Consider the following 13,683-nt stretch of genomic DNA (forward strand, 5'->3'; position numbering starts at 1 on the left):
AGAATGTATTTCAAAAACGATGATAAGCTACTGGCATTTTGACTCGATATGGATTAATCTCACAGTCTAACAGAACGCAGAAATAAACGCAACAACAGTCAGTCAGCGTACAGCTTTTATCGCGCGTCAAAGTACAAAGTCCATTTCAAACTGCACTTGGCAAAGAAAACTCGACATGAGGAGGAAAACATTACTGGAAGCGGAAACAAAGGTGAAACTAACCTCAAGTTGTCATCACGCGGTTTATCAAGTGTCTTATTTTGTTTCGCAATCGCCGGTTAAACAAAACAAACTTGAGGCGCAATTGCAAGCGAGTTACTTCGAAACTCAAGCACAAACGTTTTTATATCCATCGTTAACATATCTGCTAACATGAGCTGGTGCTTATGAAACAAACCAGCGCTGCCCTGTACAGATTAGAGATGTAATGAAGTGAGCTTGTGTGCACATTAAAATATTGAACCTTGTATGTAAGATGCTTGCATGATTAAAGAAATGTACTACAGTTTATGTGAGATGTCTTTTTGAAAGACTAAGGTTCACTGAATGCATTGAATGAATCCCACTACTCGAGCAAGACATTATTGCAGCGTTATGTATGTGCGCAGGTGCTGAGCCAATAGCGTTCGAATGGACACAGCAACGGAGCCCTTTCATTGGTTGACTGTAGTGAATGAACACTCCCTTTACTTAAAGGCGCAGTTCTTGAAAATCAGCAGCCACTAGCGTTGTATTATAGTTTTGCAACGAATCTCTGAGTCATTTGCGCACCCCTCCCTTTCGAATTACGACGGTGGCCGCAACAGTAAAAAAAGATGTCGTCTACTGAGACAGCGGATAATAAATAGCAACGCTGTTCAAAGCGTTTGATCTGACAGCGACATAGGCAGTTAGGTGTAAGTTAGTAGACGTTTGTCTCCCCCTTTGTAAAGTCAGGAACAACCGGAGTACGTACCGCAGGGACGGAAAAACATCATTATTCGGAGGTTATATGGCCATTTGTATAAAATGCTAACGTTACCGTTTCAACAAAACAGTTGTTTGGTAAACATTGAAAATGTGGAAACATTGAAAATGTTGAATTATCTTACCAGTCTAGCAGAAAACAGGCAACTTCGGCGTCGCCTTGAAAACATTTGTCTTTCAACAGTGCCTTCCATCTGGTAATAGATACACCGATGTTTATCCTGGATTTCTGCCGCCGTTTGTCTCTAATTCGTCTGGCAGCATCACGTTTGCGCTTCTTTGACGACGGAGATTCACGCTCTGTCGGCGCTTGTGCACAATACGCATGGTCCTCCATTTTATCAAAACTTCTAAGACAGAACAATCAATTGCTTCAGCTAGACGACGACTACTCCTCCTCCTCTCTGTACTACGACTATACTACTTTGTGCGTCTTCACCTCAGTGATGACGCAAGCTGCGTCTAAAAACACACACGAAGACCAACATATACGAAACGCGCTCTGTAGAGCGGTTTGTCCGTTAGAGCTTACTGTACAAAACATGGCTGCGCAACATAACAAATTCCATGTAGATAGGCCCGCTCCCTGTAGATACAACTGGTTTATTCTAAGGTAATAAAAACATAACTTTTCATTACGTAAGGTTTTTATACACATCTAAAGACACAATTTTGTATGTTATATTGCATTTCTTTTAATAGATCATACAAAACATCCCGCACTGTACCTTTAACGAGTCAATTGAGTCAAAATGAGACTGAATGAACTGGTACATGTTGTTTATGGCCTAATATCCTCTGTGTTGCAACACAGAGGATATTAGGTGCATTAATTTAATTGAATTTTAACTGGTTAAAGGTTAACTTTTGTTAATAAACTGTATTTAAAATAGATTCTTTTAAATACAGTTTTTTAATTAAATATATATAGAAATAAATATCGTTATCGATCAATATAGAAAAAAACTATCGAGTTTACTTTTTTGCCATATCGCCCAGCCCTACTTTGAATTATAAATGTTGCAGATTGATCGATTAATGTGATATATAATATCTTGTATGCTTTTCTGCATATTCTTTCTTAATTATTTATTTTAGTAATTTATACAGTATGTTGTGCTTAGAGAGTGGCTATATATACACACATATACAGTATATATATACAGTATATATATATATATATCCTCATTGGAGGCTGAGCCCCCCAATATTGAAAACCTAGAATCGCCCCTGGGTCTAGCTGAATGAATGGTGATGGCATTTAAGGAACTCATCAGAAGAATGTTGACTTTCACAGTTAGTACATGGGACATAAGGGTACAAAAACACAATGTGTATGACCCTGCTGGCCTCCATAACACCTTCACAAGAAAAAGTTTTTTCAGGTGGTCCCAACTAGATGGCCGATGACCCGAACCACACACAACTTGTTTAACTTGAGTGGGTAGCTTGTTGATAGCTGCATTATAAAAATGAAAGTGTTTTAGTCAAATATATATATATTTTTATGTGTTGCAAGGGTTGCCTTAGTTTGGCTTTTTGAACAATGTGTCCAGTAGGTGGAGATGTTGTCTTGGAAATATTTAAAGGGATACTTCACCCAAAAATGATCATGAGTTACTCACTCTCTAGTTGTTCCAAACATGTATACATTTCTTTGTTCTGATGAACACAGAGTAAGATATTTGGACGAATGCCTGGAACCAAACAGTTTTTGGCCACCATTGACTACCATAGTTGGAAAAATTACGATGGTAGTCAAAAGTGCCCCAGAACTGTTTGCGTTCCTACATTCTTCAAAATATCTTCTTTTGTGTTCAACAGAACAAAAAAAATATGAAGTAATTTTTCCTAGTAGTCAATGGGGTCCAAGAACTTTTTGGTTATAAGCATTCTTCCAAATATCTTTCTCTGTGTTCATCAGAACAAATAAATTTATACCGATTTGGAACAATTGGAAGGTGAGTAAATGATGACAGAATATTTATTTTTGGGTGAACTGTCCCTTCAACAAGTGCAAAAGTGACACTCTTGTTTTTCATGCAAGTGCTCAACAAACAACGCTGTGTTTGCTCTGACGATATTTGATTTGGCAAGTGCATGTCAGAGCAATGGGAACCTGTTTTGCATGCAACAGACTGTAAACACAAAACCATTTCCCTGTTATAGTGTACTTTGATTGTCAGGGGAGTCCTGAGGCTACAAATACAACAGTGTCATTGTATGTCAGTATTATTTACCAAGATTAAACAACCCCTATATTAAACAGTGAGATTAGATTGACAGACAGCAGCATTTAAAGAAAAACAGTTCAATCCACGTGACTGTTCTTTGTTGTTGAATAGGAGATAATGTCCTGTTTACTAAGGCAGTGTAATATAAGAATTTTTTAAAATGTATTAAAACCTTTAATCTTACAATGAAAATGTACAGTATTTAACTTTTCAAATGACTCAAAAAACATTACACTTAAATCTTTCATGGCTAATGTTTTCTTATATCTGAATTTGGGGTGTTACAATGTACGGATGTTAAACAATAATCATGATCATTGAAATTGTGTTAATATACATATAATAATATAAAACCGTCAATTATAATAACTTGTTTAGCAGTGTCAGAACTAATACCAGTGGATATAAAGAGTGTGTACATGCTGAATTAGTTTTATCTGGATAACCGTAATCCGTCCTGCAGGGGTTTTGGACCTCCTTAAGAGGAATGGGTATATCATCTGGTTTAAGATCCTTCAGGCTGTCTCTGACCTGTTGAAACATGAATGAACGTTTTTAGAAATAGATTAGCTATTTACTTTGAAATTTGGCTATATTGAGGTGATTTGTTGCACGAATGTTTTTGTGGGTCCATACCCTCTCAACCTCTTTGAACACCCTCAACAGGTTCCTCCCCAGAGCTTTTGTGATGTCCTCATCTGTCCAGCCACGCCTCAGAAGTTCAGCCACCAGGTCAGGATACTTTGACACGTCCTCCAGACCAACTGGTACTCTATTACAAGCATGCATGATTTACTTTTGATCATATGTAGACTTGTTTTTCTGTCATAAAGCAGTTCTAAGCATTACACATTTTGTACCATTGAGCTGCAGATTACACGTGATCTTTTTTATCAGTCTGGTTACCTTGGCACGCCATCATAATCTCCTCCAAATCCAATGATACTAGAGCCGGCCACTTTCTTGATATGGTCAAAGTGATCTGAATTTCACATAAAAAATGTTTATTCCAATCCAAACATTTTGCCCTTTTTTTTTTTTAGAATGCTTAACGTAGCAGATCAAGGGCACGTGAGGAGATACTCACCAGCTACGTGAGAGATGTTAGCTGTTCTTTGGCAGGTGACGTAATCATTATAAAAATTGATCATGACAATGCCATTCTTGTTTTTCTGAAACAGAAACATTACAGAAAATAAAGGGATAGTTCTCCCCAAAATGAAAATTCTGTCATCGTTTACTCCTCGTGTCATTCCAAACACGATTTTCTTCTGTAGAACACAAAAGAAGATATTTTAAAGAACAGAACTGAGACATTTCTTTTATGTTCCACGGAAGAAAAAGTCCCGTACGGGTTTTTAACCAAACTCGCATGTGCCATAAATGTGTACCTCGGTTTAAGATATAAGCTGCTGCCAAAAACCCGAGCCAAGTCTGAATGACACAATCTCTATGTCTATGATATAATTGTGCCTTTTTATTGCCATCTCATATCAACAGCCAGTTACTGTAAGTTACTCACTGAATTTTAAACCCTAAGGGTCAGAAGTTTGTTAAAACTTAATGAGCAATAATAATACTGCTTGCTGTATAGTTGTTTTATCATGGACCATTAATAATAATAAGCTTTGTAAAAACTGCTGTCCACGCACCGCGTACATCCCACTTCTCTATAAAATTCAGTTTCTCGAGTATTGCTGCTGGTTAACCTCTGGGTTCTGATGAACAGGTGTCACAGATGATTACAGAATAATAACATTTGTTCTGTCTTATGACTTTGTGTTAAGGTAATGTAAAGGTCCAGGCAAAAAAAGTATTTAACCCTTATAAAGTTTTTGATACTCTGCCAACATTGAAAACAGGCCCTGACAAACAACACACAAGGGTTAAGCCCTGTTGCTAGTCTTTCACATCTGACAATCCCCATCAATAACTGCCTTCGTAGTTACATAAAGTATTATGGACAGGATATTAGGTCTTTATAAATCAAAATGTTCTCCTTGAAGGCCATGTTTTATCTTTTACAGCCGCTGTTATTGAAGAAAATCAGTAACAGATCATAGATGTTGACACTTTTTTGTGAATATGACAGTACGTGATTTACCGAAGTCTGTTATTATGTAACACCAGGACCTTGAGGTTGTAAAAGGGATTATGGACTCACCACTTCCAGAAGAACGTCATCAGGAACGTTTCTCTTGTGAGGACAGATGCTGTAGGCAGAGGAGTGGCTGAAGATAACCGGGGCTTTGGAGATCTCCAGAACCTGCTTCATCACCTTCACGGACACGTGAGCCAGATCAACCAACATTCCAATGCGATTCATTTCCAAGATCACTTGCTGAGAGAATAAATGAATTTGTAGACATCCATACACAGCCATTATAAGGTTAAATCAAGGTCAATGCACTAAGTAAGTTGACCTTCATTAACCTCCAAGTTAAAGTTAAGAGAACATTTGAATGCTTTATGTTAATAATTTGTTTCTGTTGGGTATTGAAATATACAAAGTGTCTGGACACATAAACATACTTATAGTATCTAATGACTTCCATAACAAAATATCAAATCAGTTTAGTGGAAAAATGTGAACGCTAAATGTGAGAGAAGCATTGGTTTGAACATGACATTCGTAATGTAAAGCAATGCAATTCATTCATTTTAATCAAGGTAGTTACATAGAGCATTATCTTGCTTTGAATGATGAGCGATATTTTCACAGTTGATTTGAGCAGTGTTTTGTGTGTATACTTATGTTGACGCATTTCTTATTTTGCAAGTAGAATTTAGGAAGAAAACAAAATACAGTGAAAAAGAGCTGACATAAACACATCTATATTTTGTGTTAAGTGAGGCTAACCTTGCCAAAATCAGACAAACCATTATGCACTGCAGGCTCGGATCCTGTATCCACCAGCCAGTTGTCCACCCTAGATGGAAGTGAGAACAACATGTGGTAAATAAATAATTGGGCCTTGAAGTATAAAACTAATCCCCCTTCCCCTATCCGATGTTCTCACGCACTAATGTGACTTTTGTTATTTATTTGGAACCCTGACGTAAATACAAATTTCATCTTCCCCGAGTCTTTCCGGGCATCGGGTTTGAATTCTGTGGATGAGGGCTGAGGCTGGAATTTCCCTGTCCATTCCAGTGGCGCAGGTGTTTGTACGTTAACGACTGTCACTGTCATGTGGGCGTGTTAAGGGAAAGGCAGATCAACAAAGCATCTTTGGCTGAATTTCCATTCAGGTTTGTGTCTTCATTCCAAGATGATGAAATCATGATGACTTAGTTGTAATTTCCTCACCCTGCTGGGCCAACTGGTGTGCACTTCTGCAATTCTTTTCTAATTTTGTTTTAGGTGCTGTAAGGTGATGCAAGTAAACAGATGAAGTCATTTACCAGGGTGTGTTGCAGCTATGTGTAAGCGTGAGGTATCGAACGCCCAGCTGGTACATGGTGCGCAGTGTGGCCAGACTGCTGTCAATTGAGTGCCCGCCCTCAACGCCAATCAAACAAGCTGTCTTATTCTGGGCAAAAGTATCCTCTATATCTGCATTGACAAAATAAAGAGATAATCGATAAGGGTGTAACAATGTATCGTCATACAAAACATTTAAATATGCATATTTTTTACAATGCAATGATTTACTATGTAATCTAAATCGTAATCGAAAGGTTAATTTTGATTTTGTTAAAATTTGGTTTTATTTTTCTGTGACAGACCTATTCAAATTTAATGAATTATATTAATACATACAGAAGTTTAAATTCCATAAACTGAATGTACAACAAAAAGTTATTGAAACTTTTTATTGTTTTTCATTTCAGTTTTCATTTTGACATTTTCCTTAAAATATCGTGATTGTATCGTGCTTCCACAAGTCGTGTTTAAGTGTTGTAGGGCGTTTCTATGTGGTTGCTAGGGTATTCAGGGTGGTTGCTATGTTGCTATGTGTATACCCCCTTTCCAGCGCACCTTACCTTGACTGCTGGTAGCAAATGTGAAAACATCTGGATATTTCTGGCACATCCTGTGGATCACATCAATCTGTTCCAGGGTCTGTCTGACTGCATCGTTATATTGCGTGTCACATGGTACATAAGCGGCCCAAAACTGCATCACAGAAACAAACACAATGCAGTTAGACTGACCCGGGCGTTCGTGTGTTTTGTATGCAAGTGTTCTTGTACCTGTGCTGAGAGGCGTCCTTCTTTAATTTTCGGGATGTTGGTGTGAGTGGAGTTGAGCATGTACAGGTCCACTGCGTTGAGTTGATTATTAAACGTGTTCCTCAGCTGCCAGGGCAGGTCATTGTGTCTGTTTTATGAGATATTTTGTCAAATGGGCCATTACAACCAGCACATGAACTTTAAGATAATATGAGACTTCATGACCTCTACAAACTGCAACTCTGTTCTACATTTCACAGAAATGAAACATAATTGTACTTTTCCCAACCTTGCATGCAAAAGCCTCTACAAAAAGTATACTTTTTGTCTAAAATGTGGATTTTCTGGTATTTTTGAAAACAAAAATCGATCTATCTAGATATGTAATATTTTTTATGTATTTTAAGCATTATGGTAGTAAACTTTGAGTAGATAGTTTTTGAGTACAACATATATTTTTTTGGTCACACTTTGTTTTAAGGTCCAATTCTCGGTATTAATAAACCATTAACTATGACTTTTGCCTCAGTAAACTACGAATTTGTTGCTTATTAATAGTTAGTAAGGTAGTTGTTAGGTTTAGGTATTAGGTAGGATTAGGGAAGTAGGATATGGTCATGTTGAATATGTGCTTTATAAGTGCTTATAAACAGCCAATATGCTAAAAATAGGCATCTAATAAGCAACTAGTTAATAGTGAGAATTGGTCCCTATACTAAAGTGTTACCATTTTTTTTGCATGACTATAGTGAACTGATAGGTATAGTTAGTGAAAACATTTTACTTACATGAAATTTTAAATATTTTCTTATTTTCTTAGTTTAAAAGAAGTATACTAATAGCACACTTCTGCATCTTTTTGATGCAAGATATCCTCTTATATGAACCGTGGTCCCAAAAAGTATTTAAACACTCAAAATGCAGACAATATTTACATTTTGTATAAGCTATAAAATACTATTCTTACATTTGTCAGTGGCTTAAGTGTTCAAATACTTTTTGGGCCAACTGTATATATTACATTACCCTATTGTTTACAGAACATGGTTTTATCCATTGTTGTCTATTGTTTTGACAGACAGACAGATATCTTACCCATCTATTAGTGGGGCTTCAGCCATCAGTCTAAGCGCACGCTCCTTCAGTTCATTTGCAGTGGAGTGGACTGTCAAAGCCCACAGAACCAAACACACAGTCTTGATCAATTTCATCGTCATCATCACCTTTTCTCCTGTAATGTGAAATAGTCCTTTAAATAATGGTCATATGCTAACTTTCTCCTCTTTATACTCTTTAATATCCACAGGTGCACGTATACAATCTATCTCTGTCTGTGTGTACAGATACAGTAAGGCCACAGGCTTGTGTCAGGGCTTAAGTTCACATCATATGATGTGTTCACAGAAATTAAGTTAATGTATAATTTAGGGTTGTAATACTTTTAATGATGTGGACAGATAAAGTGTTGCTATAAAAACGACAGTCGCTATAAAAAATGACAGTTCTTGTTTAAAGTCCATCACGACACGGAGTTGCAAGAACATTGTCTGCCATGGTGTTTAGTATCTTCAGATTTAGAGCATTAACCCATACAATAAGTGTCACTGCTCTTGTTTCTCAAGATTTCTCAAACTGATATCAAAACCAGAAAGGATGTTTTTCCAATGTGTTTGGTGCGTGATATGATTTTTATAACTGACCAGATTATCACTTTGTTTCATTTGTAAGTAGAACCATTATTATCTGATCAAACAAATGTATTCCATAACGGGACCCCTGACACTGTGCTGTGCTGGTGTGTGTTAATGTTGTTGAGCGTAAGTGTGTGTGCTCATCTTTGACCTGATGATCGCTCAAGCAAATGTAGAGCATTTCTAACAATTTTTTTATAGTGCTTCCTGTTTTCTCAAACTATGCATCAGTTGTGCTATAGTTTGAACCTCTGATACTGTATCTTTATTACTTTACAGTACAGAGTGGGCTTGAAAAGGCATGGTAAAGATTCCATTTCAAGCGTGTTTTGTGTTTTTGTCACCAGTTTGCTTTGTTAGATGGCTCTACAAGATGCAGATTTGGTTTGACCATGGCTCTTTACCCTTGACATCCTTTTATAGCGCTATTTGCTGCTGTGGGTTGGTGGAATGTTTAGAACTTTGAGCTTGACATTTTTTTTCACGACAACACCAACATCTTAACACTACACTGGATACATGTCAAAACCATAATGTCTATGCAAGCAGATCACATTTGGATAAGACCAAAGTTTTCTTTGAAAATATGTATTTTCGGTCACAGTTGTTGTAAAACAACAGATTAAATTAAATAGTGCTTTTCACAATACTGCTTGAACACAATTTTGTGTGCTTCAAAACCAGAATAGCAGCAGTATTTCTGGCATCATCTCTTCACAGGGCGGTCTCACGGCAGTTCGTGACATGGGCACGAAATTTAGATCTATTGATACTTTGTGTTAAAATACATGAGATTAAAAATTGTGACTATGCCACGAATTCCCGTGAGACTGTGTTTTGACCTTTGGGATTGAATAGCATACAACTTGAATACAAAAATAGCAAAAAATAAAATTATCTCTTTGGCCCGGCGGCTCCTTTGAGCTGGAATTTTCCACGAACAGGTTTCTCAGGTAATTTCTGGAGCCCATGCCCATTCAGTAATTCCCCTTTCTACTGTGGATGGGGTTGTGGTTTTTGCTCTTCCTATATAAGGTGACAGTTCATCAGACCATCTGTTCTCTCTCTTCACTTCACAGACACAAATACAGTTATGGCTCGGCTAGATGACACTGAAACCTTTCATAACATCAAGTTTCCAGGGCACATGCACACCCAGGACTCTCTGAATTATGCTGCCAACTTCAAGTTTCAGGACACGGATACTGTAATTGTCACCTACCCAAAATCAGGTAAGGAGTGTTATGTTGCACATAAAGATGATTTATGAATTTTAGCATACATCATTTATGTTTTTACAAATATTTTGTATTGATTTGCAATATTTGTGAGGTTTAAATTCACTTGTGGCTCATAGGAACCACGTGGATGCAGGAAATCATCACACTGGTTTTGAATAAAGGAGACCCGGCTTTAGCTCGGTCTCAGCCCAACTGGTCGCGTGCCCCGTGGCTTGAGCAGTACTACTGCCCTCAAATTCTGCAAGCGTCCACAGGACCCCGAATCATTACCACACACCTGCCTTACCACGTACTGGCACCGGCCCTACGAGACTCCAAAGCAAAGGTGAACAGATGAGCAAACCTCAAATTGACCAATTTTATTGTTCGTCTAAACCTCCTTGCAGATCATAAATATGTACATGTTCTTTCCCAGGTTATCTATGTGGCCAGAAATCCCAAAGACGTGGCTGTGTCCTATTATCACTTTCACAAGATGGCAAACTTTCTGCCAGACCCGGGCACTTTCTCTGAGTTTCTGAGTGACTTTCTGAAGGGTACAGGTTAGTTGATATTTCTCAGGAGCAATCATTTATTGTCATTTTTCGGAATTCTGCATACACTCATGCATACACTTATTGTAAAAAAATGAATGGCACTTTCTTTTCCATCAGTGCATTACGGCTCTTGGTTTGATCACGTGAAGGGCTGGACCGGTCACGCGCAGAATTTTCAGAAGTTTCTTTACATCGCATATGAGGAAATGTGGCAGGTAAAACAAAACAGCAAAGTCATTCACATGGTCACCAGACAGAGAACTACACCGTCTGAAGCTGTGCTTCAGTGCAAATGCGTTAAAGTGAAATTTGAATTTGATCAGGATCTACGTGGGTCTCTTGAGAAAGTGAGCCGTTTCCTGCAGTGCTCTTTAACCGAGGAAGAGCTGAAAAGTGCTCAAAAATACTGTAGCTTCAATTCCATGAAGGACAACATCATGGTGAACTACACACTTATACCACGAGAGATCATGGACCACAGCAAGGGCAAGTTCATGAGGAAAGGTATACGTCTCAAAAACATTTTCTTTCCTATGTACGGTACAACTTAATTTAAAACCTAAACCTTTAACTATTTCACGTTTGTTGTTGTTCATTTTCATCAGGTAAAATTGGAGACTGGAAGAACATGTTCACTGAGGAACAGAGTGACGTCTTTGATGCTGTGTACTCCGCTCGGATGGCAGATTCCTCTCTGCTGATGGGAATACTTTGAGAATACTCCAAAACCAATGATCACCATCAGTGCTCCAGCGTCAAGTGCTCTCAGGGAAATAGTTCTGCTCAGTTAAAATATTTGATTTCATAGTGGAAACGCTTTTAATACTGTATGCTTAAATGCCCACTAAGTGGTCTGGTTTTTATTTTAGTCTAGTGTTTCTAGGTTTTAACAGAAACATATTTATACGTAATACGCAATTATTATGTTGATTTTCAGTTTCTGTGTGTGTGATGCATACCACAGTTTATTAGCATTCTTATTGTATTTTTTTATTATTTTGATTTCTATCCGTGTGCTGTGCAGATGTAATGTAAATATTTCTAAATAACTTATATGGTAGGGAATAATGTTTGAAGGCTGTTTCTCCTCCATAAGCTGTGAGCTATTTGCTGATGTTTATCACTTGGAAAACATCAATGCTAGTGTAAAGCAAATATATGGCAAGAAATAAATAAAGTCTACTGACAAAACTTCATTTTCTTGTGCTAACTGTGGTCATTATGAACTTGTTTACAATTCAGAAATCAAATGTATGATTAATAATAATGAAGTGAAAATTGTGGCAAACATGCTATTAGTGTCGAGGGCTGAGCTGAAGGACTCTTGAAGCTCGTTCAATGTTATGTTAAACGCATAACTAATGTAAAAAGCCTTCAAGACATTCTCTTTAATGAAGAGACTGAAGTACTTACAGGGAAAGTGCTGCACATGTTCTGCACTTGAATTGACAGATGGCACTTGAAATTTGCATTTTGAAGAAGAAAGAAACTGTGAATTCAGACGCCGTTGAATCTAAAACCCTCACACAGAGATGAAGGTCATATTGGAACTCTTTGTACAGAGTAGCCTAATCCAATAGTGTCCAGATGCCTGTTACAGAATGCAGATGGTTGACAAACTATACAATAATGGTAAAAGCTATAAGAATAGACATTTATTTGATACAATACAAGCAGGGTTTGTAGTAAAGCAGCCGCCTCATAGACAGAGAGCAAGACAAACTGCTTTTTATTCTGTCTTCTCCAATCCATGACCATTAGAACTATGCTGACAGAGAAAGCACAGACAATCTATACAAGTCTGTACAAAAACATGGTTCATTTGTGTTCAGAAAAGATATTTGTGGCATTGCATTTCCTGTGTGAAGCAGTACGTCTAACAATGTTCAAATATATAAAGCTGCTTTGGAACAATGCACATTGTGAAAAGCGCTATATAAATAAAAAATACAAATAATTTGTAATTTAGTTAAAGCGTGTTTAAAAAAAGCCATTGGCAATTTTAACAGAAGGGCGGGACATCTAGTTCTATAGTTGCATGGTGATTGGCTCTTGAAGCTTCAAGGCGGTGCTTCCACTCCACAGTGGCCATTAAACGTCACGCATCTAAACATTTTTTTTAAGTGTATCAATATTGTGTAAACGCCACATGCATTTAAATAGCGCCTTGTTACAAAAAAATATAAGTTTATAATAAAGACATCATTCATTTAGGGTTTCCATTTCTTTGGCTGCATGGTAATTGGCTCTTGTAGCTGTAGGGCGGGGCTTCTACCTCACAGCAGAGCCACCGTACATTCGCGTTACGAATGCTGTTCATTTTAAGTGTTTTTAAATGTGTGAATAGTGTGCAAACACCACATACAGTACATTCTCTGATACTGTTATACATTTGTAAAATATGATTTCAATCAAATTATGAAATCATTAATAAACTCAAAATGGGTGGAAAAGACGTTGGATTTCGACGCCATCAAGGTACACGTGTTTATCACAGACATCCAAATCAGCAAAATTTCAAAAAACGAGAATGCGATATGGCGAAGGGTTATGTCTTTGCTTATACGTCTTGATTATTTCCGTATTGCTGATCAACTAGTTGTTTTAACTCATAAAACATACAAAGACATTTAACATCAAACCAAATATTGCATTTTCTGTCGGCATCTTTTATCTTCCACATTCAATATCTTCCATCATACAAAGTGATTTATTACATTCTACGAAATTCTTAGATAAATGTAGATAGATGTTTTATACATTGTTGTGTGTTTTTTTTTTCATTTTTCATTTTTTTTTTTTTACAAATTTGGCAATTTGTGGGTGCACAAGGTCTGTG

At 37.3% G+C, this 13,683-nt stretch overlaps 2 protein-coding genes across 2 annotated transcripts; one reads left to right on the forward strand and one right to left on the reverse strand.

Moving 5' to 3' along the window:
* Positions 1-3,560: 3,560 nt before the first annotated feature.
* On the reverse strand, positions 3,561-10,163 carry dpep1 (dipeptidase 1). Its single transcript, XM_057329219.1, has 10 exons — positions 8,472-10,163; positions 7,398-7,524; positions 7,188-7,320; positions 6,606-6,756; positions 6,061-6,130; positions 5,365-5,541; positions 4,288-4,372; positions 4,107-4,182; positions 3,837-3,972; positions 3,561-3,731 (listed from the first exon to the last, which is right to left on the reverse strand). Exons 1-10 carry the CDS (start codon positions 8,594-8,596, stop codon positions 3,561-3,563), a joined length of 1,251 nt encoding a protein of 416 aa, XP_057185202.1. The 5' UTR covers positions 8,597-10,163.
* sult5a1 (sulfotransferase family 5A, member 1) lies at positions 6,645-12,025 on the forward strand. The gene is made up of 8 exons (XM_057329193.1): positions 6,645-6,743; positions 7,203-7,301; positions 10,147-10,299; positions 10,425-10,633; positions 10,724-10,850; positions 10,962-11,059; positions 11,168-11,348; positions 11,450-12,025. The coding sequence occupies exons 3-8, from the start codon at positions 10,161-10,163 to the stop codon at positions 11,557-11,559; spliced, it is 864 nt and encodes a 287-aa protein (XP_057185176.1). The 5' UTR covers positions 6,645-6,743; positions 7,203-7,301; positions 10,147-10,160; the 3' UTR covers positions 11,560-12,025.
* Positions 12,026-13,683: the final 1,658 nt, after the last annotated feature.

Source organism: Triplophysa rosa, linkage group LG1 (assembly GCF_024868665.1).
Source record: "Triplophysa rosa linkage group LG1, Trosa_1v2, whole genome shotgun sequence".
NCBI lineage: Eukaryota > Metazoa > Chordata > Actinopteri > Cypriniformes > Nemacheilidae > Triplophysa > Triplophysa rosa.